General features: G+C 29.3%; 1 protein-coding gene across 1 annotated transcript; it reads right to left on the bottom strand.

Moving 5' to 3' along the window:
• Positions 1-22,745: 22,745 nt before the first annotated feature.
• LOC139863963 (uncharacterized) lies at positions 22,746-23,498 on the bottom strand. The gene is made up of 2 exons (XM_071852560.1): positions 23,324-23,498; positions 22,746-23,221 (listed from the first exon to the last, which is right to left on the bottom strand). The coding sequence occupies exons 1-2, from the start codon at positions 23,496-23,498 to the stop codon at positions 22,746-22,748; spliced, it is 651 nt and encodes a 216-aa protein (XP_071708661.1).
• Positions 23,499-23,986: the final 488 nt, after the last annotated feature.

Genomic DNA, 23,986 nt, shown 5'->3' with positions numbered 1-23,986 from the left:
ATCGTATATTTATTTGATAAAATAATATCGATAATAACAATAGTAAGTAAAAGATGTATTATTTTGTAATAATAATAATTATTATTCTACTAATAATAATAACAATATTTATATTTACTAAAAATGATATTATGATGAAATGATAATTTTTATTAATATGATAATAATGATATTTTATATTAACAATGATATTCCTATAAATAACAATTCTTGTAAAAATGGTAGTTTTAATATTAATAATACTTTTAATAATAGAAATGATAAAAATAATGAAAACGATATTCTTATTTAAATCAATACCTTTATATTTTACGCTCATTATGATACATATACTCATTATTTCCTAATCAATTTGCTAATAGCTTTTAGTCGTCTTTTATATCGCGTTCATGTTAATGATAACAATAGTAATCATAATAATTAGGTGTTACTAATATTAGTTTTAATTATAATAATACTAATAATAATAAATATTATGATAATATTAATGATAATACTAATAACTATTTTAATGATAATAATAATAATAATAATAATAATAATAATTATAACCTTAACGATAATAACGATAGTAATAAAAATAACAATTTTTAATGATAATACTTTTTAGATAAAAATAATTAGATAAAAACTATAACGACGATAATAACGACGATAATAATAATCATTTACAAAAATTCAATTAACTATAACTTCTAATCCGTTCATCGAAACCATTTGATATCTAAATGAAAAGTTCTTAATTTTTTGCTAGCTTTCCAATGACATGCATATCTTATACCTTATCTCAACCGCATATGAAACTAATTCAGGATTCAACATAACCTATCTAACGACAATATCAAAAATACAAGCATGCATAATCCTATACACTCGAGCACTAGTCAGGGATACACTATTAATATATAAAAGTTAAGTTATGAGTGCTCACGTATCAATATTGAGATTCAATATTGCAGGAAAGTACGTAGACGCAACACAGACAATAAACACTAGGTTGACTTCACGAGCATATCCCTCGAACATTACCCATCACCACCATAGCTATAACCCATAATTTCATTAGCCCTATCCTACTCGAAAAACCAGTTTTGAAATCGTGCGAGCAGAACCTCGTCGTAGTATTTTATGTATAAAAATAATATTAGTACTAACACTAATACTACTAATAATAATATTAAGATTAATAATAATAATAATCTTAATAATAATAATAATAATAATAATAATAATAATAATAATAATAATAATAATAATAATAATAATAATAATAATAATAATAATAATAATAATAATAATATATATATATATAAATATAGAGAGAGTAGAGATTGAGAGATGAATGGATTCGGGTACCAGGTATTCGAGCTTTTATGCATGTTTTGGCCAACCACACCCCATGCGATCGCATGGGGTTTGTGGATGTTCTTCATACGATCGCATGATCGACTTTCCCAGCTGGTATCCATTTCATTCTCTGTCGACACTCATATTTATATTATATATTTATATATATTAGTATATATTTAATATAGGTAATTATTTATATAATATATTATATTTACGAGCATGGTAAAAATGAAATTTTTGTTCCAATGACTCGTACGTTGTAACTCAACTTACGTCCCATTTCCGATTTCTCGAACGCATTTTCGTACACTTAGAAAACTAATACTTTACGTTACGCGATGTGTACCTTTAACAATAATTAGACTTACTCTTTGATAAATTATTTTGTAATAAATGTAACTTGTAAAATTGAGCGTTTTGGTCATTTTCTTCTATAAATCAGTGGCTCAATGTTTATCAAAATATATTATTTTAAATCAGGATGTTTTATGACTAAGTTAAAATATATATATATATTTTTATTTAGAATTGTAAATTTATACGTAATATATATGTTTGAAATATTTTTCTAACGATATAATATTTAGTCTTTCGAAACTAATTATATTTCAAAGTTCGTTTTAAATTTCATTTAGAAAATATTATAACACGTATCGTTTATACTTTAAACTTAATTTGATATACTTCGTTTATGCGCTATTATTTATTTTAACTTCTAAAACGTTCTAATTAATATGACTAAGTATCAATCGAAACAATAACCAATTGTTACAATCGTTCACTTAATTAATTTGAATTCAATATACCTAAACACATTTTAAATACACATTCCAAGTTATTTATATGTCTATCAATTAATATTCTAACTCATGTTTTTTAACAAAGACATTTTAAATAATCAAGCCATATATATCGAAAAACGTTTTCGCACGTTTGAAAATAGATTAATAGAATATTATGAAAACCAATTCTCCACTATCTTTTGTCTAACTTTCGTGAATGAAACTTTTGTTTTTATTTATAAATAGCTTTACAATATATTCTGAATACCGTTAAAAAGGAAAAGTTTCCTAAATCAAAGTGGACCTCTCAACAGAGACTCGAAATCATACAATGTATCTGATAAATCAATCCTTTGATAATATCTTCTAATTCTGTCAATAAACATATTGAAGCAAATACGTTCATGTAAAGTATTATACGTTTAATACTTTGTTAATATTCTCAAGTTATAATATATATACATATACATATATATACATATTAATATCCAATTATAAAATGGTTCGTGAATCGTCGGGATTTGGTCAAGGTTAAATGAATGTACGAACATAGTTTAAAATTATTGAGATTTAACTTAACAAACTTTGCTTATCATGTCGAAATAATATAAAGATAAAGTTTAAATTTGGTCAGAAATTTCCGGGTCGTCACAAAGATGGCTGCTATGTTCACCAAAGCTTTGAACCAGTACAACTTTAAAGGCAAATTAGGCAACCAATGCAATAATTCATCTTCTTCCTCCTACTACAGGAAACCCAACTTCTCAAAACCTCAACATTCTGAAGATTCCAAGACGGAATATTAACTCTGCTATAATTGTGGCAAAGCTGGACATTTCTCCCGTGAATGCAAAATGCCAAAGAAGAAGGATGCAGCTTACTACAAGAGAAAAATATTGATGGCAAAGGTTATGGAGACTGGAGGAGAGTTGAAACCGGTTGATGATACTTGGTTCAATTGGATGGGTGATTCGGAATCTGAGGAGGAACATGTCAATGTCTACAAGGTAACCAAGTTTATCAAAGCTAAGGAAGAAATGGAGAACTCTGACTCAACATCTGATGATGATGAGCTACAATTTACGAAATCCCAACGGATTCTGTGAATATGCAAAACACATTGATGAAGAATTTATTCTCAATCATTAAAGAAGTTGAAGGTTTGAAAAATGAAAATAAAGCTTTAAAAGATAAAATCAAACAAAATGAGACTAAATCTTCTTCATCATCAAATTCACAATCGGAAGTGAATCGTTTGAGAAACCAACTCAGCACAATGGACACTAAGTTGGAAGAACTTAAGAAATAAATTCATCCGATCAAAATTGAAAGAACAGATTATCGATTGAAATCCGGACGTCTTGTAGAGAAAGTTTAATTCTTAGAAAAAGATCTTTCCAACCTAAAAGAACAATATGAACCCACGATTTCCATGTTAAACACAAAAATTGTTTATTGGAAGAAACCTTAATCAAAAAGAAAGCTGAAATTTCACTATTTAATAAATATGCTCTTCAAATGAAAGCTCAACTTGTAAGATATGAAGAAAAACTTTATCGAACTGAGCAATCAAAAGCTATAACTAACATGGAACTTTCAACGAAAACAATGTTTATGAATTGACCGAAAAAATTTCATGGTGAAAAGTGGTGGGTTGGTTATGAAGATCCCAAGACGTTGGATGATATCTCTAAAAAGATTCCCGGTTTATATCATTCTGATTATTTTTAAGCTGATTTACCAAACCATTTTGTTCATGCTTCTGATGCTGATTTTGATGACATTATTGCTAATCGTTAATCTAAGAAGTATTATCAAATTAGCTAGATGTATGAAAAGATTAATTCTAAAATAGGAAATCTTAATCCTAGTTTCTTACAAGAGCTAGTTGACATAAACAAAATATGCAAAATGCTGATTATGTGCCAACACATAGATTGGTTTACATTCCTACACTCATGCTAGAGAAGTACATTTTAATGCTTGAGAATGAAGTTTTTGGTAAACCTAGTTCTAGCATTACGATAAATGAGGTGTTTGACCAACCTGCTATTGAAGCAAAACCAGTTCTACCGGCCTTAACTGCAGGTCCTGTTTCAAAAGTTAAAATCGGTGAAAACCTAGCACATGAACTAAATGACTTAACCAACAAGTTTGCAACTGAATTAGACAACATGGAAAAGAAGTTGAAACTTGCTAAGTAAAAATGTCTAGGTCACAAGGCTTACGATATAAAGGTAGAACCAAAAGTTGAACCTAAGGTAGAACCAAATGAAGCAAAGCCTGACAAGATAGATTTAAATCATCAAGTTGACACACTTTAAAGAGAAAATGTTGAATTGCAACTTAGATCTAAATCTCTGAAACAAATGCTTAAAATGTGTGATAAACTGCCTCCACTTCCTAAGAAAGAATGTACTTATGCTTTTAGGGAAGGTGAAGTCTTAGTTTCTGCTAAGGATTTGTGTCTTGAGATTAAGAGCTTAAATCGTAAGATGGTTCTACTAAAGCAGGCTAACACACATAAGCAAGATTCTCCAAAAGCACACACAACACACACGGATTCTATTTGTGTGAAAAAAATTTCTGAATGTGCTGGTGGGATTGAAAAGAAGGGTAAGGGGACAAAAAAATCTAATGATTCTAAACCCATTATTATTTTTAAAACTTCGTTACGTTCTAAATTGGGGAAAGTGTTTCGAATGATTCACCTTTGAAGCAATTTATTGTTAAGAAGGTTCATCATCCAGATGGTTCTTATTATACTAAACAAATTCCAATGATGTTAATGTCAAGTCATACAAAGGAAAGTCTTTTAAAGAAACCAGTGAAGTCTTCAAAACAACACACAAGTCCAAAATCTGATTTAAGTGAGTATGATGAAAAAGAACGTAAAATCAAAATGGAAATTTTGGAAAGTCAATCATCTCACATGTCAACTGAAAAGTTTGGACGTCTAACTAACAAAGGTGTTTTTCGTGTCACAGGTTATAATCCAAACTTGAATTACAAGTCCAAATGGGTACCTAAGTCATGATCTAAGCAAGTAGCAAACAAAACTAACAAATCTACTAGTCGACCGAGGAAACCATCTCATGTATTTCATTTTACTTCTGTGAACAAAACATCTTTTTGGAATAAGTTGTTTGTTAAGACTTCTGATAATTGTGTAAAACTTGAGATTGCTTATGATGATGATACATGTAATTTCCTTTTGAATGACTCTTTAAAGTCTAAATTGAATGATGCTTTTGTGCAATCCAAAGTTTTCTACTGTTACTAACCGTAAAGGAACCAAACAGCTTTAGGTACCTAAACTCTAGGAAAATTAACATTTACAGGGTTTCGACGTTTGTGTGTGGTACATCAACTTCGGTTGTTCTCCACACATGTCGGGCGATAAATCCTTGCTTGTTAATTTCGTTAACAAATTCTTAGGAATGGTTACTTTTGAAAATGATGAAATTGCAGCGATTACGGGTTATGGAGATTATGTGAAAAATGACATAACAATTAAACGGGTCTCATACGTTCAAGGTCTGGGTTGTAGGTTGTATAGTGTAATCCAATTCTTCGATGGAGATCTCAAAGTCATAATCGAATGTCTTCAGTGTTCAGTGCAATCCACCGATGGACATGATATCCTTATTAGTAAATGTAGTGCTTCGGTTTATACTATTGACCTTGATGATGCGCCAATAAATGGTAATTTGTGTTAGGATGCCCGATCTACAAAAGAAAATTCGTGTTTATGGCATCACCAGATGTCACACTTGAATTACAAGGGACTCAATCAACTAGACTCTAAAAACTTTGTTGATGGTATTCCTAGCTTTCAATATGATAAGCATCATGTGTATACATCATGTGCAATGGGTAAAATTATCCGGACTAATCATCCGCTTAAGCAAGTCCCAAGTACTTCAACTTCTTTGCAATTATTACATATGGACTTATGTGGACCTATGAGGGTTTTTAGCCTCGGTGGCCAGAAACATGTGCATGTTATTGTTGATGACTATACCCGATTGACATGGATTTGTCTTTTGCGGACTAAATCTGAGACACCCGCCATTATCATTGAGTTCATCAAGAAAACTAAAAACTCTTTAACAAACATGTTAAGAGCATCCAAACTGATAATTGGACGGAATTTAAGAATGACCTGCTTGATAGTTACTTAAGAGATGAAGGCAATGAACACCAGTTCTCTACTGCAAGAACCCCCCAATAGAATGGAGTAGTTGAACGACGTAATCGAATGTTGTACGAGGCAGCACGAACGATCCTTTCCTACTCCAAACTACCTCAAAAAATGTGGGGTGAGGCCATTTTGACTGCATGTTATATCCATAATCACTCTGTCATTAACAAACGTTTTGATAAAACTCCTTATGAGTTGTTATATGGTAGACGCCCGAACATTAATATTTCTGTGTTTTTTGTTGTATATGTTATGTTCTTAACGACTTTGACAGCCTCGAAAAATTTGATGCTCCTGGCAATTAGGCCATATTTCTCGGATACTCGTCGAACAAAGTGGCTTATCGTGTTTATCATAAATAAATAAGGACGATAAAGGAAAGCATCAATGTTTGTTTTGATGAGTTATCGGGAATGGCTTTTGAACAACTCAGTTCAAAACCCGATCCGAACCTAGCTACTACTTCTTCCGCACATAAATCAATTTTTTCGAAGAAGGATGTTCCTCCGGTAACTACAGAGGAACTGGATATTTTGTTTGATACTCTTTACTATCCTCAACGGAACTCAGATTTTCATGCCGTACCAGTTACACCAACATAATCAATTACATTTGAGACACAACCTAGTCTCTATGATGAAGATACAACACCAACTGATTCACCTGTTGTTTCTTCATCCTCCCTCCCACCTCCTGGTGTTACTCTTGACCCACGTCAAGAAGCATCACTTGATTCTATTCCAGTTGTTTCTCCAGAAACTTAAACAGAACCATTAGATAATGTTACATCATAACCAGAGGATCTTGGCTTAACTTCAACAATGGTTGATGTTTCCATTGATTCTACTGATCCTTAACCTCTTCCATATACCAACCGATGGACTAAAAGTCATTCAATTGATCTTATCATTGGTGATGCTACAGCTCTAGTTTCAACTAGAAGGGATACTTAGAATATGTGTTTGTTTACTACCTTTTTTAGCAAGATTGAACCAACTTTGGTTGCTCAAGCCTTACTTGATCCTACCTGGGTGATTGCTATGCAAGAAGAGATAGGTCAATTTGAACATTTGAAAGTATGGCAGTTAGTTCCAAGACCAACGGGTCAACGACCAATCTGGGTTAAGTGGATTTTCAAAAACAGAAAGATTCTGATGGGGTTGTGGTTAGAAATAAGGCACATCTGGTGGCCAAAGGATACCGACAACAAGAGGGTATTGACTACGATGAGACATTTACTCCGGTTGCAAGGATTGAGGTTATTTTTCTTTTTCTTGCTTATGCTTCACACATGAAGTTTACGTTGTTTCAAATGGATGTGAAAACTGCTTTTCTAAATGATAATAATCAAGAGGAAGTTTACGTTGATCAATGATATGCCTGAATCGGACAGTTTATTTATGCGGTGTCGTTAGGTCGCAATGTGTTGATACGAACTTATCAATAGAGTTTTAAATTTATATTTTGCTGGGCCTAAATCTATTATTCCTTCCTATGGATTAGCAAGGGCAAATATGACCTAGGTTCGTTCCTTCAATGATCGAATTTGAAACGAAGCTTATTCAGATAATTAGTAATTAAGATTGGCTTTGTACATAATTTAGTATCCAAGACTAGTGGTAAGGTACACCTTTTGTGGAGAGGCAAGATCCTTTTGGTCCCAAGAAATTGGTGACTGTTCGGAAAATCCAATACCAAGTCCAACCGATTTATTTTAGGCACCACTTTTATCCAATTTATCAAATAGTGTAAATGCTATAGTTGGGTTGATTTGATTTATAATTGTATTTAAATTTAAATATTAAAGTAATATAATTAAAATAAGCTAGCTAGCATGCAACAGCTAAGGACAGAGAAGATGTGGTTCTCCATGATTTAAGATAACGTAGTGTCGGGATGGTTGTGAGACACTCATTGGATGGATATACCTTGTTGTAAACACTAGATTCCCTACTAATTGATTTCTCGATTAGCATGTCACGAGGAACTAGGCTATCATGATTCTGATCGGAAAGACTATGCTCAACTCCCGACACTTTATCCGGTTTAAGGATATAAGCGGCCCATCTTTGTTGCAATGCATACCTTGGGAGCACGATTAAAGTAACATAGCCATATATATATATATATATATATATATATATATATATATATATATATATATATATATATATATATATATATATATATATATATATATATATAATATTCAACCTTTCTTAACACCTTAGCGTATCACCCAAGTGAGTGTTTATGATTGTGTTTCGAATTCCTTTCTGTCAATGGTTTGGTAAAATCTAAGGGATTGTAGACAATTAGAACCTCTGATAGTTCTCAGTCATCCTTAAAGACTTATAAGTATAGTTTGTATTGTAGTGCGTTAAATTCTCATTTATGATTTAAACCAACCCTTACATAAATCTACCCAATAAATCCCTTAGTTATCCACCATGTACTACACTTATAGTGGTTCCATAGCTTCTAACCTTGACCATGATCAAGTGGTCCTATAGTCCATCGATACGAGTCTTATACTCTTGACCAATGTCTTGATCTGGTCCTATAGCAATTCCCTATGTACTTTATAGTATTTTCGATGGGTTAATACCTTGACCAATGTATAAACAAAGATAATTAATTATCTTTTAATTGTCAACTTTATAAAAGGTTTTAATCACGTTTATTGGTGGAAGGACGATAATAACAAGGTTTAATATTATAGACAGAAAGCCTGTACGAAACGATAATCATCACTAACTAACATTATTAAATCATGGCAAACAATCAAGTAATTACTCACACATCATTGCAACAAGCATTTCTAATATTAATAAATCACAAACATCGAACAAGAATATTATATTAATAAAAGAAATGATAGATATTATCGAATAATGTCGGCAGAATAACACTTGTATTTCTTCATAATATCGATAGCGTTACAATGCTTGATAGCTTCTACTAGTAACTACATACCAATCTCCTATTGATCACTAGAGAGCGACAACAGAGAGATAATTAATTTCCTAATCTCAGTACTTTTCCCTCCCTAGAATCTAGAGAGAGAAAGTAGAGAGAGAACTAATCTCCTGCTGATCACTGAGAGCGACAATAGAGAGATGTTTTAGAGAGAGAAGTGAAGAAGGTGTGTGTAAAAATGGATGAAATGTGTTGGTATTTATAGTTAAAAATGGACTTGGTGACCAAGCAAAGCATCTTGAGAACTTGGTTACCAAGGTGACCTTGGAAACCAAGTATTTTTGACTTGTTGACCTTGGAGCGCAAGTATAACTTGGAGAGCAAGAATATTCTAGACTATTCTAAGCATTTAATCAACATGGAATTGAAGACCAAGCACATGGGTTTGGTCTAAGATTGAGGACATTTTGGGCTAGTCATGGGTCTATTTTGGGCCGAATTTCAGGCCTTTAAGTCTTGAATGTAACGACCCGACTTTTTCAACTTATATTTTTGTGCTCTATACTTTCACGAATCTGCGTATATGTGCGTACTGAGCTAGTTTATGCTCTGGGATCTTACTTCATGATAATTACTTTCGTTAATGTCTTAAAACGTGTTATTAAGTGCGTAATCACTTAACTTGATCCTCGAATGCTTTTACGTTCGCTAGTGTCACTTGTCATTTAAAACGAGCTATGTACTTTGTACACGTTAAACTTTTGTCATAATTGGAATATTATGACTATGTAATACTAATTGTTATTTTCTAATGACAATTACGCTTAGTGTTTTACCAATGCACGCTAGTTAGTCTTAATGGACTTTTTACCTTAATGGACTTAGCCCACCCTACTCTAGCTAATGGACTTTTAAGTTAGCCCTATTTTAATGGAATTATGACCCATTAAAATGTAAGACAAAAACCCATTTAGGTGAGCCAACATACTAGCATTTTTGTTAGCCATTACTACACATGTTGCATGGGATCCCAACAACAAGCACCACCTTTGTACCACTGTGACGACCATGAAATTTTTGACCAAATTTAAACTTAATCTTTATATGATTTCAACACGATAAGCAAAGTCTGTAATGCTGAAGTCTCAAAATTTTTGAACTGTTTACATGAATTTAATTACCCTTCGACTATTCCCAAAGATTCACGAATAATTATATTTAACTTGATGTGCATATATATATATATATATATATATATATATATATATATATATATATATATATATATATATATATATATATATATATATATATATATAATAATTGAAAACATTAATTATACATAGTAGTTTGATTATAAATAACCATTACTATATGTATATTGTTAAAATGTATAAATATTAAGCATATATAATATATATTATATAATTACTAAATATTACATAATTAATAAATTGTAATATTAAAAATTATCAGTTAAAATATAGTTATTATGTTAATGTTGTTATTATTACTTTTATTATCATCATTAAAATAAATATCAAGTGTAATAATAATATTAGTATTAAGAATGTTATTATTATATAATATATTGACATAGAATTTGAAACATGTAATTGTTACACCTTTATTATTACTAGATATTATTAAGAATCATTATTATTATTATTAAGGTACAACTTATTATCATATTATGTTATTACATCTATCATTAATATTATTAATCTGATATTATTATTAATATTAATATCAGTAATAATTACATTATTATTTTCGATAGATAATATATAAAAATGAAATTGGTACATTTAATTTGATATCTTTACTAATATTATTATTATTATTAGATTATAATGTTATTTATTATTGAGATTATTATTATTCATGTCCATAAAATTTTTATCATTATCTTTATTATTATGATCATAATATTATTACCTTTATAAATATTATTATTACTATTATTAATATCATTATCATTATTAACATTATTAGTATCAATAATTCTTAATATTATTATTATTTATTATTATTAATATTAATAGAATTATTATTATAAATATTTATTATAATCTAACAATGAATTAAAGGGTTGATTCAGTTGCAGATCACTTTCAAACTGTATTTGAGTCACATTCCTATCTCTGATTATTGAGATTAAGTCTTCAATTGGTACGATTCTGTTAGAAATAAAAATCAACTTTTTTTTTTTTTTTTGTTCTTGTCTGCCTAATTGATAATTGCCGACCCAATTTTTGCTAGAAAATAACTTGTAATCGAATCTTATTGCTACTTTAAGCTCACTTACACTCTATAAAAATCAGAGCTGCAATTCAAAAAAGAAAATAAAACAGAAAAAAATTTAGAAATCAGTCGTACCCTCTGTTCTTGAACATAATTTGCAATTGTTTGATTTCGTATTAAATTTCAAAATCCTTAAACGTAGAAGTGTTAGGATTCTTTTACTCGATCTTTCTGCAAAACCTCAGATTTCAATTCGCAATATCGAGTTCTAATTTTCAAGTCAAAGCTTCGGTTTTAAAAAAGTCAAAATTTGTTCTTGGATTAAATTCGTGATATCTATTACAATTTAAATTGATGATTGATAAAGATATTAGGATTGATCTTCAATCTTTTTCATGTAGGAAGTTTCTGTTAAAATGTTCTTAAAATCGAAAATCAATATTTTTTTTTGTTAAAAACTTGCGACAGCAGCAAGCCTGTTCAATTTTTTTTATTATTATTTATTTTGTTTAATCGATCAAATGTATCCTTCAAAAGTAGTCTCCAGTGATGAACCTAAATCATTTAGTGTTTGATTGTTTTGCTCGTTAAATTCTTTGATTGATTTTCGTAAAGATGAAGAAGAAAATGAAAACAGAAAATTAATGGGTTTAATAGATTTAGGATATGAAATAAAATAGAAAAGTGAGACAGATCAGTTGGTTTGGTGGCATGGTGAGTATTCGAGAGGTCTTGGGTTCGAGCCCGGGCGGCGGCAGTTTTTTTTAAAGCTTATTTGATAAGGTAGCCTATTTTCTTTTATATTATTATTATTATTATTATTATTATTATTATTATTATTATTATTATTATTATTATTATTATTATTATTATTATTATTATTATTATTATTATTATTATTATTATTATTATTATTATTATTATTATTATTATTATTATTATTATTATTATTATTATTATTATTATTATTATTATTATTATTAATGTTATTATTATTGCTTGTATTAATGATTATTGTTATAATTATTGTTATTACTAATTATCATTACTTAGTATTATTGTTATTATTATTACCAATATTAATATATGTATTATTATTATTATTATTATAATTATGATCATTATTATTATTATTATCATTATTATGAACATAATACAAATTATTATAAATATTATTATTAGTATCATTTTACAAATTGTTAGTATTATTATTGTTATTATCGACAAAAGTATTAGTAATAACATCATTATTATTAGTATGGTTATAATTAAACTTATTATCATAATTAACAAAATAGATATTTTTATAATTATAATTATTATTAAATTAAGTATTATTATTAAATTAAGTATTATTATTAAAAATTAATATTTTCATGACCATTATTATTAAATTATTCATTTTATTAAAAACTACTGATATTATCATTATTATGAGATTAATTATTGAAAACTATCATTAATATATTTATTAATAGAATTATAAATAATATTATCATTTTTATTATTATTAGTATTAACACTATTATTATTTCAAATATTACCTTAGTATTACTAAAGTACTGTTTTAACTAACAAGTAATATATATATATAAATATATTTATTAAATATATAATAACGAAACATAATATTTTGAATATAGGTTATTAATATAAAAATTATATCACTAATAATAATATATACATTAGTGAGTCTGGACTTCGACCGTCTCTGCATGTCAAAAGTTTTGCTTATCATTTTTGTCGGAAATTACCTGCTTATCATCTTAAGTTTATACGCGTCTTACTGCATTGATTGCATGAATAGTGTATAGACAAAATTCATATCTTAGCGTATCTGCTAATTCATATCTTAGTGTATCTGTTAATGTAAACTTTGTCTGACATATTCCGTAAATTCCTTCGTAATTTACGAAATCCTTTGTTCTGTATATATAGATATTCTATGTAATTAGAATACCATCTGATAGCCAGAAATCATTTCATATCGAAAAATCCTTTATTCAAATGTACGAAATGGAACTCGCCACTTGTTCAAGTCCCTCGAATTCCGATATGGAGTTTCACTCAAGCTCCAAAAGCAGTGTAACCGGAATGGACCAATCAATCAGCCATCATCTATTCTGGATGAATTGGGGATGGGTCCGTAGCCTACTTAATCATTGGAGATAAGAAGAAGGCGATCCCTTCCATCCACTACATTGCCCTCTTGACGATGAACCTGAAGCACTTACCGGCGAACCTGTTCGAGACACCATTTTCTCTCTCATTTCCAGAGTATCTCGTCACGATTATATACTATCTCACATTCTAGATCTTATTCATCCGCTTGTTCGAATCGACAGTCATCCCGGAGTAATAGAAGAAGTCAGCGAGCTTCGCGCTTGGGTACTGGCTCTGGAGGATATGCTGCAAAGGTTACAAACACCAGCAGTGGCACCGACATCAACAGTACCACCATCATCAACACCAACGGAATCATTACTACCACCAACAACATCCGCATCCCACACCTCGACATCACAATATGTTCCATGAGCATTAACGTCGTACGCACCATAGATACCAAGGAGTACTAATAGAAATCAACGATGAAGTAGTGATTTATAACTTCATTGAAGAGATATTAGACGGCGATTATGTAATCTTTAAAGTTTTAGAGATTATTCATTCTAATTCCAACCGAAAACCAAATAAGTTTAATATCATATTAACTCATTAAATCCATGATTACATCTGAAGAAAATATATATGTGTATATGTTTTCATAAAGATTGTAATTAAAAATTCTTTTGTACAAACTATTAATGGTGAAAATATTTTAACGGGTAGGTAATACCCGAGGAATATTTAGAGCACACAATTAATAAGTTGCACTGTACATTCTTCGAATCTAATTCAACAATCATTTACTATTCTACTTACATCCATAGATATACGTATCCCTTCACCGCAGAGTAACCATTTTCATTCAATTTCATATTTGGATTTTGACCTATCAGAATCCAACAAGTGGCATAATGAAGAAAACATTGGACAAAAATAAAATTTGTTAGAAACAAACAAATTAACTATGAGAAATTTTGTTAAGAATCCACGCTAACAAAATCCTAGCTAACTGTTCCTAGCTAACTGTAAATTCCTTATTACATTTATTTATCGCAATTTAATTATCGCAATTTTTTTTATCGCAATTTTAATTCTCGCAATTTTATTTATCGTCATTTAATTTCTGTTATTTACTTTACGCACTTTAAATATCGTCGGATAAATCGGGACACGTATACAATGTTTTGACATATCATATCGACGTCATCTATATATATTATTTGGAATAACCATAGACACTCTATATGCGGTAATGCTCGAGTTAGCTATACAGGGTTGAGGTTGATTCTCAAATAATATATATATACTTTGAGTTGTGATCGAGTCTGAGACTTGTATACAATAGGTCACGACACGTATTAATTAATTCGAATATTATATATTAAACTATATATGAATTATTAAACTACTAACTATGGACTACTAACATTGGACAATTAAAATGAATTAAAGTATTGATTATAACATATGAAACTAAACATTTCTTCAAGTTTGCCACTTTATTTCATCTTAAACCTCATTTGTATCTTGACGATTACAATCTGCGTTCAAACCTTTCATGATTCTTGCAAACACCTCAATCGAGAGGATGAACCAACTGCACTTCATCTACGTAAGGAAAGATTTATGCATATAGTTATGCACCTGAAAAACTCTCGAAAACTGAGTAAACGTTTAACACGTATCTGTGCTAGCTCCTTTGACGTTGTTATTACCGAAAATAACTTTGCAATTCCTTTTCAAATTAGCCAATTTTGTCACAGCTTCAGCAAATCAATTTCGACTTTTCATTCAAATAAACTCTACTATAACTTTGATATATAAGTTTGCCTTTCGTCATCGTTACCGGGGAACCGTTTACACCCCATCACATTAGCAGAAAACTTACCAGCAACTTCATTAATCATTGGCTTAAGTCTCTCCGAAAAACCATTATATCTGTCCATTAAAACCCTATCATATACTTATCTGCATCTTATAACGAGAGTTGCCATATCAATTACTGAGAATTAGCAATCAGTATTTCGAATCTCGCAGCATTTCTACATCAACAGTTATATGTATACATATAACCTTTATCTCTTTGAATTATGACCTTCCATTCTGAAATTCTGAAAAGCACCCAGTCTGCGAATCAATACTCCGAATTTTGAAAAGTTGAATGAAGCAACAAAAACTGTAAACGAATTTAACAGCCAAAAGTTTGATGATAAGGAATTGTATGTTGGCAAAGCTCATTAAATTTGGTACTGAAAAATGGATTGAGAAAACCATGAAGGAGGCTGTGGACAAATCACAAAGACTAAACCTGCCTTCAAAAATTCCAAATGATTCAGCATCTGCTGAAGTTATTAACGAATACCTTGCGCCTGACTCTACACTTTTACAAACAATCTTCATCATCATCTATCGATATTATAAATTTTAAGATATCATCAAATCTTTCATTATAAATATCCTCGATATTTCTGAAGATATTTTCATAACTATTCTTAGCTGAAATCATTTATCTTTTCGCGATATCAGTGTTACATCATAAAAGAAAATGTTTTAGTTTCTAAAATTCTGAAAAAATTCGAATTTGAATTATGAATGTTTTGAAGTAGTGTTGGAAATTGATGCATGAGTTAGTATAAAATAATGACACTTGATCAACGTGATTATATTACAGTAAGTCATGCTGAGTTTCTAATGAAACATGATGATTCACAGACCATACCGTCATTATGTGCCATGTTACACGACTCTTACATTCTACCTAATCTCTAAACATATCGAGAATGTATCTTCCTGATATTTCTACCTTCTCTCTTGAATTCTGGTAATTTAACCAATCAAGATCGTGATATTACAATCTCTCTCTTAGAACATTAATCATGTTCATTCAAAAATCCATACCTACGAATTCTAGACCATTATTCGTTTGACTTAAAGTCGGGAGGAGAAAACAAAAGGATGGAACTCCAAAATATAAAGGAAACGAAGGGGATGAATTTATAGTGAAATATCCGACAGAGCAATCGAAACAGATTATTGCATTTAATCAAAGAAGATCCTAATTTCCTTAATTACCGAAGAATCAAATCTTATTACGAAGATTTTCTCCAAATCCTATGAATTCCGGAAATCAAACGTGACTACGTCAAAAGTTAAGTCGAAACTTTACCTTTCTCATTTCACTCTTTTGTGATAGCTTCACTTATACTCTTCGCGTAATCAAATTGTTTTATCCATATTACTCAATGATGATAAAACTCTATTTACCGACTCATATTCTTCATGAAAACATTTTTATGGTTAGCCATGATGACCTCGATCAAATTTCGGGACGAAATTTCTTTAACGGGTAGGTACTGTGGCGACCTGGAAATTTTCGACTAAATTTAAACTTAATCTTTACATAATTTCGACACGATAAGCAAAGTCTGTAATGCTGAAGTCTCAAAATTTTTGAACTGTTTACATGAATTTAATTACCCTTCAACTATTCCCAACGATTCACGAACAATTATATTTAACTTGATGTGCATATATATATATATATATATATATATATATATATATATATATATATATATATATATATATATATATATATATATAAAATTGAAAACATTAATTATATATAGTAGTTTGATTATATATAACCATTACTATATGTATATTACTAAAATGTATAAATATTAAGCATATATAATATATATTATATAATTACTAAATATTAAAAAATTATTAAATTGTAATATTAAAAATTATCAGTTAAAATATAGTTATTATGTTAATGTTGTTATTATTACTTTTATTATCATCATTAAAATAAATATCAAGAGTAATAATAATATCAGTATTAAGAATGTTATTATTATATAATATATTGACATAGAATTTGAAACATGTAATTGTTACACCTTTATTATTACTAGATATTATTATTACCAATATTATTAAGAATCATTATTATTATTATTATTAAGGTACAACTTATTATCATATTATGTTATTACATCTATCATTAATATTATTAATATAATATTATTATTAATATTAATATCAGTATTAATTACATTATTATTTTCGATAGATAATATATAAATATGAAATTGGTACATTTAATTTGATATCTTTACTAATATTATTATTATTATTAGATTATAATGTTATTTATTATTGAATTTATTATTATTCATGACCATAAAATTTTTATCATTATCTTTATTATTATGAGCATAATATTATTACCATTATAAATATTATTATTACTATTATTAATATCATTATTAACATTATTATTAATAATAATTCTTAATATTATTATTATTTATTATTATTAATATTAACAAAATTATTATTATTAATATTTATTATAATCTAACAATGAATTAAAGGATTGAGTTAGTTGCAGATCACTTTCAAACTATATTTGAATCACATTCCTGTCTTTGATTATTGAGATTAAGTCTTCAATTCGTATGATTCTGTTAGAAATAAAAATCAACTTTTTTTTATTTTTATTGTTCTTGTCTGCCTAATTAAAAATTTCCGACCCAATTTTTGCTAGAAAGCAACCTGTAATCGAATCTTATTGCTACTTTAAAATCACTTACACTCTATAAAAATCAGAGATGCAATTCAAAAAGGAAAAAAAACAGAAAAAAATTTAGAAATCAGTCGTACCCTCTGTTCTTGAACATAATTTGCAATTGTTTGATTTCGTATTAAATTTCAAAATCCTTAGATGTAGAAGTGTTAGGATTCTTTTACTCGATCCTTCTGCAAAACCTCAGATTTCAATTCGCAATATCGAGTTCTAATTTTCAAGTAAAAGCTTCGGTTTTAAAAAAGTCAAACTTTGTTCTTGGATTAAATTCGTGATATCTATTACAATTTAAATTGATGATTGATAAAGATATTAGGAGTGATCTTCAATCAATTTCATGTAGGAAGTTTGTGTAAAAACGTTCTTAAAATCGAAAATCAATATTTTTTTTTGTTAAAAAACTGCGACAGTAGCAAGCCTGTTCAGTTTTTTTTTATAATTTTTTTTTGTTTAATCGATCAAATGTATCCTTCACAAGTTGTCTCCAATGATGAACCTAAATCATTTAGTGTTTGATTGTTTTGCTTGTTAAATTCTTTGGTTGATTTTCGTAAAGATGAAGAAGAAAATGAAAACAGAAAATTAATGGGTTTAATAGATTTAGGATATGAAATAAAAAGAAAAGTGAGACAGATCAGTTGGTTTGGTGGCATGGCGCGTATTCGAGAGGTCTTGGGTTCGAGCTCGGGCGGCGGCAGTTATTTTTTTTAAAGCTTATTTGATAAGGTAGCCTATTTTCTTTTATTTATTATTATTATTATTATTATTATTATTATTATTATTATTATTATTATTATTATTATTATTATTATTATTATTATTATTATTATTATTATTATTATTATTATTATGAATGTTATTGCTAGTATTAATGAGTATTGTTATAATTATTGTTATTACTAATTATCATTACTTAGTATTGTTGTTATTATTATTACTAATATTAATATATGTATTATTATTATTATAATTATGATCATTATTATTATTATTATCATTATTATGAACATAATACAAATTATTATAAATATTATTATTAGTATCATTTTACAAATTGTTAGTATTATTATTGTTATTATCGACAAAAGTATTAGTAATAACATCATTATTATTAGTATGGTTTTAATTAAACTTATTATCATAATTAACAAAATAGATATTTTTATAATTAAAATTATTATTAAATTAAGTATTATTATCATAAATTAATAATTTCATGACCATTATTATTAAATTATTCATTTTATTAAAAACTGCTGATATTATCATTATTATGAGATTAATTATTGAAAACTATCATTAATATATTTTTTAATAGAATTATAAATTATATTATCATTTTTATTATTATTAGTATTGACACTATTATTATTTCAAATATTATATATATATATATATATATATATATATATATATATATATATATATATATATATATATATATATATATATATATATATATTTATTTATTTATTGCATATAACATAACGAAACTTAATATTTTGAATATAGGTTATTAATATAAAAATTATATCACTAATAATAATATATATATTTGTTCGAATGCAAGTATAGGTATTAATATATATATATGAATGATATAGGTTCGTGAATCCAAGGCCAACCCTGCATTGTTCAGTATCATCGTATGAATATTTTTACAACAAAATATTGTATCGTGAGTTCATTTGCTCCCTTTCACTCTTTACGTTTTTGGGCTGAGAATACATGCAAATGCTTTATTAACTGCTTTACAATATTTATATGCGTGAGTTCATTTGATTCCCTTTTACTCTTTACATTTTTGGGATTGAGAATATATGCGCTATTTTTATAACTGTTTTATTAAATGCTTTTGAGATATATTTTTGAACTGAGAATACATGAACTGCTTTTATAAATATTTGACGAAATAGACACAAGTACTAAAAACTACATTCTATGATAGAATTATTTAGATTCGGAGGTTCGATTTGCACTAGCTACTATCGGTGAGAAATGAAAGAACCCGTTCATATACATTATAAATGATTCACAATAGTTGATTTCATCGCGAGGTATTTGACCTCTATATGATACATTTTACAAACATTGTATTCGTTTTTAAAAGACAAACTTCCTTTACATCGAAAATTGACAGGCATGCATACCATTTCATAATATCCACTATCCAACTATAAATTGACTTAATAATAATCTTTGAGGCTCAATGACTCGAATGCAACGTTCTTCGAAATATGCCATGAAAGACTCCAAGTAATATCTTTAAAATGAGCAAACGTACAGCGGAAGATTTCTTTCAATCCTGAGAATAAACATGCTTTAAAGTGTCAACCAAAAGGTTGGTGAGTTCATTAGTTTATCATAATCATTCATTTCCATCATTTTAATAGACCACAAGAATTTCATTTCCATTTCTCATAAATATACGTCCCATTCACAGAGGCAAAAATCATTCATATGGATTGAACACCTGGTAATCGACCTTAACAAGATGCATATAGAATATCCCCATCATTCCGGGACTCCCTTCGGACATGATAAATTTCGAAGTACTAAAGCATCCGATACTTTGGATGGGGCTTGTTGGGCCCGATAGATCTATCTTTAGGATTCGCGTCAATTAGGGTATCTGTTCCCTAATTCTTAGATTACCAGACTAAAAGGAGCATATTCGATTTCGATCATTCAACCATATAATGTAGTTTCGATTACTTGTGTCTATTTTGTAAAACAGTTATAAAAGCAGCGCATGTATTCTCAGTCCCAATAATATATATTGCAAAAGCATTTAAAAAGGGAGCAAATGAAACTCACAATACTGTATTTTGTAGTAAAAATACATATGACGGCACTGAACAAGTGTAGGGTTGGCCTCGGATTCACGAACCTATATCATTTGTATATTTATTAAAACTTGTACTTGTAATCGAATAAATTTATATGTTATTGTCACTAATAATATACTTATTATATTATGTTATATAGATAAACTTAATATATTTTGAAAGGACCCGTTCATATACATTATAAACGATTCACAATAGTTGATTACATCGTGAGGTATTTGACCTCTATATGATACATTTTACAAAGACAAAATTACGTCGGTCGTCCTTGAACTTGTACCAAAATCACACAGGTCGTCCTTAATCTTTTTTTTTTACTTAGGTCGTCACTATCCTTTTAAAACGTACCACCCGTCATCCTTCTATCTACTAGCCGTCCGCTTGATCCGTTAACCCACCTCATGTGCGTCCCACGTGAGGGTATTTATGTACTTTTCACCTTATTGTCCTATTAATACCTCTCACCTACTCACGTTTTCCCCCAATTCTACTCATCTTACACCAGATGCTATATAAACCCTAATTCCATATTAAAAAAAACCTTCGATACAAGTTTTAAACAACAATGGTGTTCTGCAATTGTGGCAAGAGAGCGGTTATTCGTAAGGCGAAAACTATTAAAAATCCTGGTCGTCGATATTATTCATGTCCTACACTGGTAATATTTTTATTTATTTTTTGTATAATTTAAAGGGTTAAAACTTTGTGTAATGTTATACACTTAATTGAATCGAATTCGTGGTTAGTTTTCTGACTGCAGGTCGTTCATTTGGGTGGATCCACCGATTAACAGTACAGAGGTAATAAGACCCAATGAATTATTGGAAGAACTATTGTAAGATGAACAAGTAAATTCAAGAAAGTGGAAGATTATGTTTTTTGTGATCCTCTTTATCCTCGTTATCGTTTGGGTTAATTGATTTCAATGAATGAATGAAAGAATGAAATCTCTGTTGTAATAGTTTTGGTTAATAAGAACCAATGTTTTTTGTATGAACTAATGAATGAATGAAAGATCTGTTGTACATTACTCATTTCTTAGTTGATTCATTTATATGTACATTACTCCATGTTACAAACTAGAATGTGAATGAATAACAAACTGGAAACACATAGAGTATTACAAACTGGAATGTGAAATGTTACAAACTGGAAACACACAAAATAACAAACACATTATGTTGAAACAAGAGTACATGATACCACAGTCACAAAATACCTAAATATAGTTCCAAAGACAGACATAAATTACATACCATCAGGATTAAAGTACCAGTTCAAAAGACAACAACACAATAACATCAGAATTAAAGTACCAGTACACCCAATAACATTACAAAGTTTAAAAGACAAGAACACCATAACTTGCTTTAACTTCAATTCTTTGACTTCTTCTTGCTTGTTCCACTGGTTGAAGCATTTCTGGTCCTCTTCTTGCTTGTTCCACTAGTTCCCCCATTTGAACACCCTCTTTTGTTGTGGCCATACTCTTTGCAATTTGAACATTGCATGATAATCCCTTTTTTAGACAACCTTCCATCTTTGCTAATGTTGTCTTTCTCTTCTAACCCTTTCCTTCTATTTTTCTTTGGCCTACCTGCTCTTGCTATTTTCTTTGGTGGCATTAGGGTATAAGGAACATTAGACTTGGGCCACATAGATCTACCATTAACAGGGTTTATGGTAAATGTCTATGTATTTTTCCAAGTGTCCATCCTATAAACTGGGTGAACCCAATGCTCTGGTGCACCTACTTCATCTGGTGGACCAACTTGATCATCATTTGCATTTAAGTTGTAAAGTGCAGCAACAACATGTTTGCAAGGAATACCAGTAATCTCCCACTTCCTACAAGCACACTCTTTGTTCCCAAAATCAACAGCAACTTGTTCACCATGAGGACCATTCACTTGGTATTGCTGACTACCACTCCAAAGCACAGTTAACTTACTTGCTTCCTTCTTAATGACTTCAAATTGTTTAGTTGCATAAGGAGTTAACAGTTGATCATTGTTTTTGCACTTACCCAACACATTAACTATCCTCTTCATCAAATACTCTCTCACATACTCTAATGTAGTCATAATTGGTTTATCCCTAGCATCAACCAACCATCTATTCAACACCTCACACATGTTGTTCAACAAAATATCTGTGACTGCTCTACCTACATATATCAATTAACATATTTATTGTACAGATAAACTTGAAATTACTATTATAAACACACAGAATAACAAACTGGAAACACACAGAATTAATTGTAAACCTGTGAAATGGCTTCTAGCCCATTGCCTTGGTGGAATATCTGCTAAAAATTTATAGCAGTACTTGTTGAACTCTTTCAGGGCTGACATTGCTCTTTCAAACTCTGGCACAGTAGTTGCTATAGCACAGGACCACAAGTGATTTTTGTATGCTTTTCCATTCCATTTTTTCTTCATTGTTCTCTTGAATGTGTCTTAGACAAAAATGATGTTCTCTTGTAAACCAGAACCCACAAACTCCACATCTTTATCAATGCAAAAATTAAAGGTTTCCATATCAACCTCAACATCCTCAATATTATGTTTATCAACTACAAAATCATCATCTTCACTATCACTTTCAGATTCATCATTGGCATCTTCATCATTGGCATCTTCAATATTATCATGTGGTTCAGATTCATCCTGTTGGATATCTTGACCATCATTGGCAGCTTCACTATGTGTTTCAAATTCATTTTGTTGGAATTCATCAACAACAACACTAGGTGTTTTTCCTTGACTATCATTTAATACTTGACTCTCATCTAATACTTGACTCTCATTGTACTCTAACAGTAGCTTCTTTGGATTCAATGCAGGCTTTTTGGTTGGTTTTTCAATCTTAGTTGGTGTAGTTTCTTCATCTACAATCTCTTCTAACACAAAATTAACCCTAGCTGTAT

Source organism: Rutidosis leptorrhynchoides, chromosome 8, assembly GCF_046630445.1.
Source record: "Rutidosis leptorrhynchoides isolate AG116_Rl617_1_P2 chromosome 8, CSIRO_AGI_Rlap_v1, whole genome shotgun sequence".
In the NCBI taxonomy this organism is placed as follows: Eukaryota; Viridiplantae; Streptophyta; class Magnoliopsida; order Asterales; family Asteraceae; genus Rutidosis; species Rutidosis leptorrhynchoides.
This window is presented reverse-complemented; position numbering and strand designations above follow the sequence as displayed.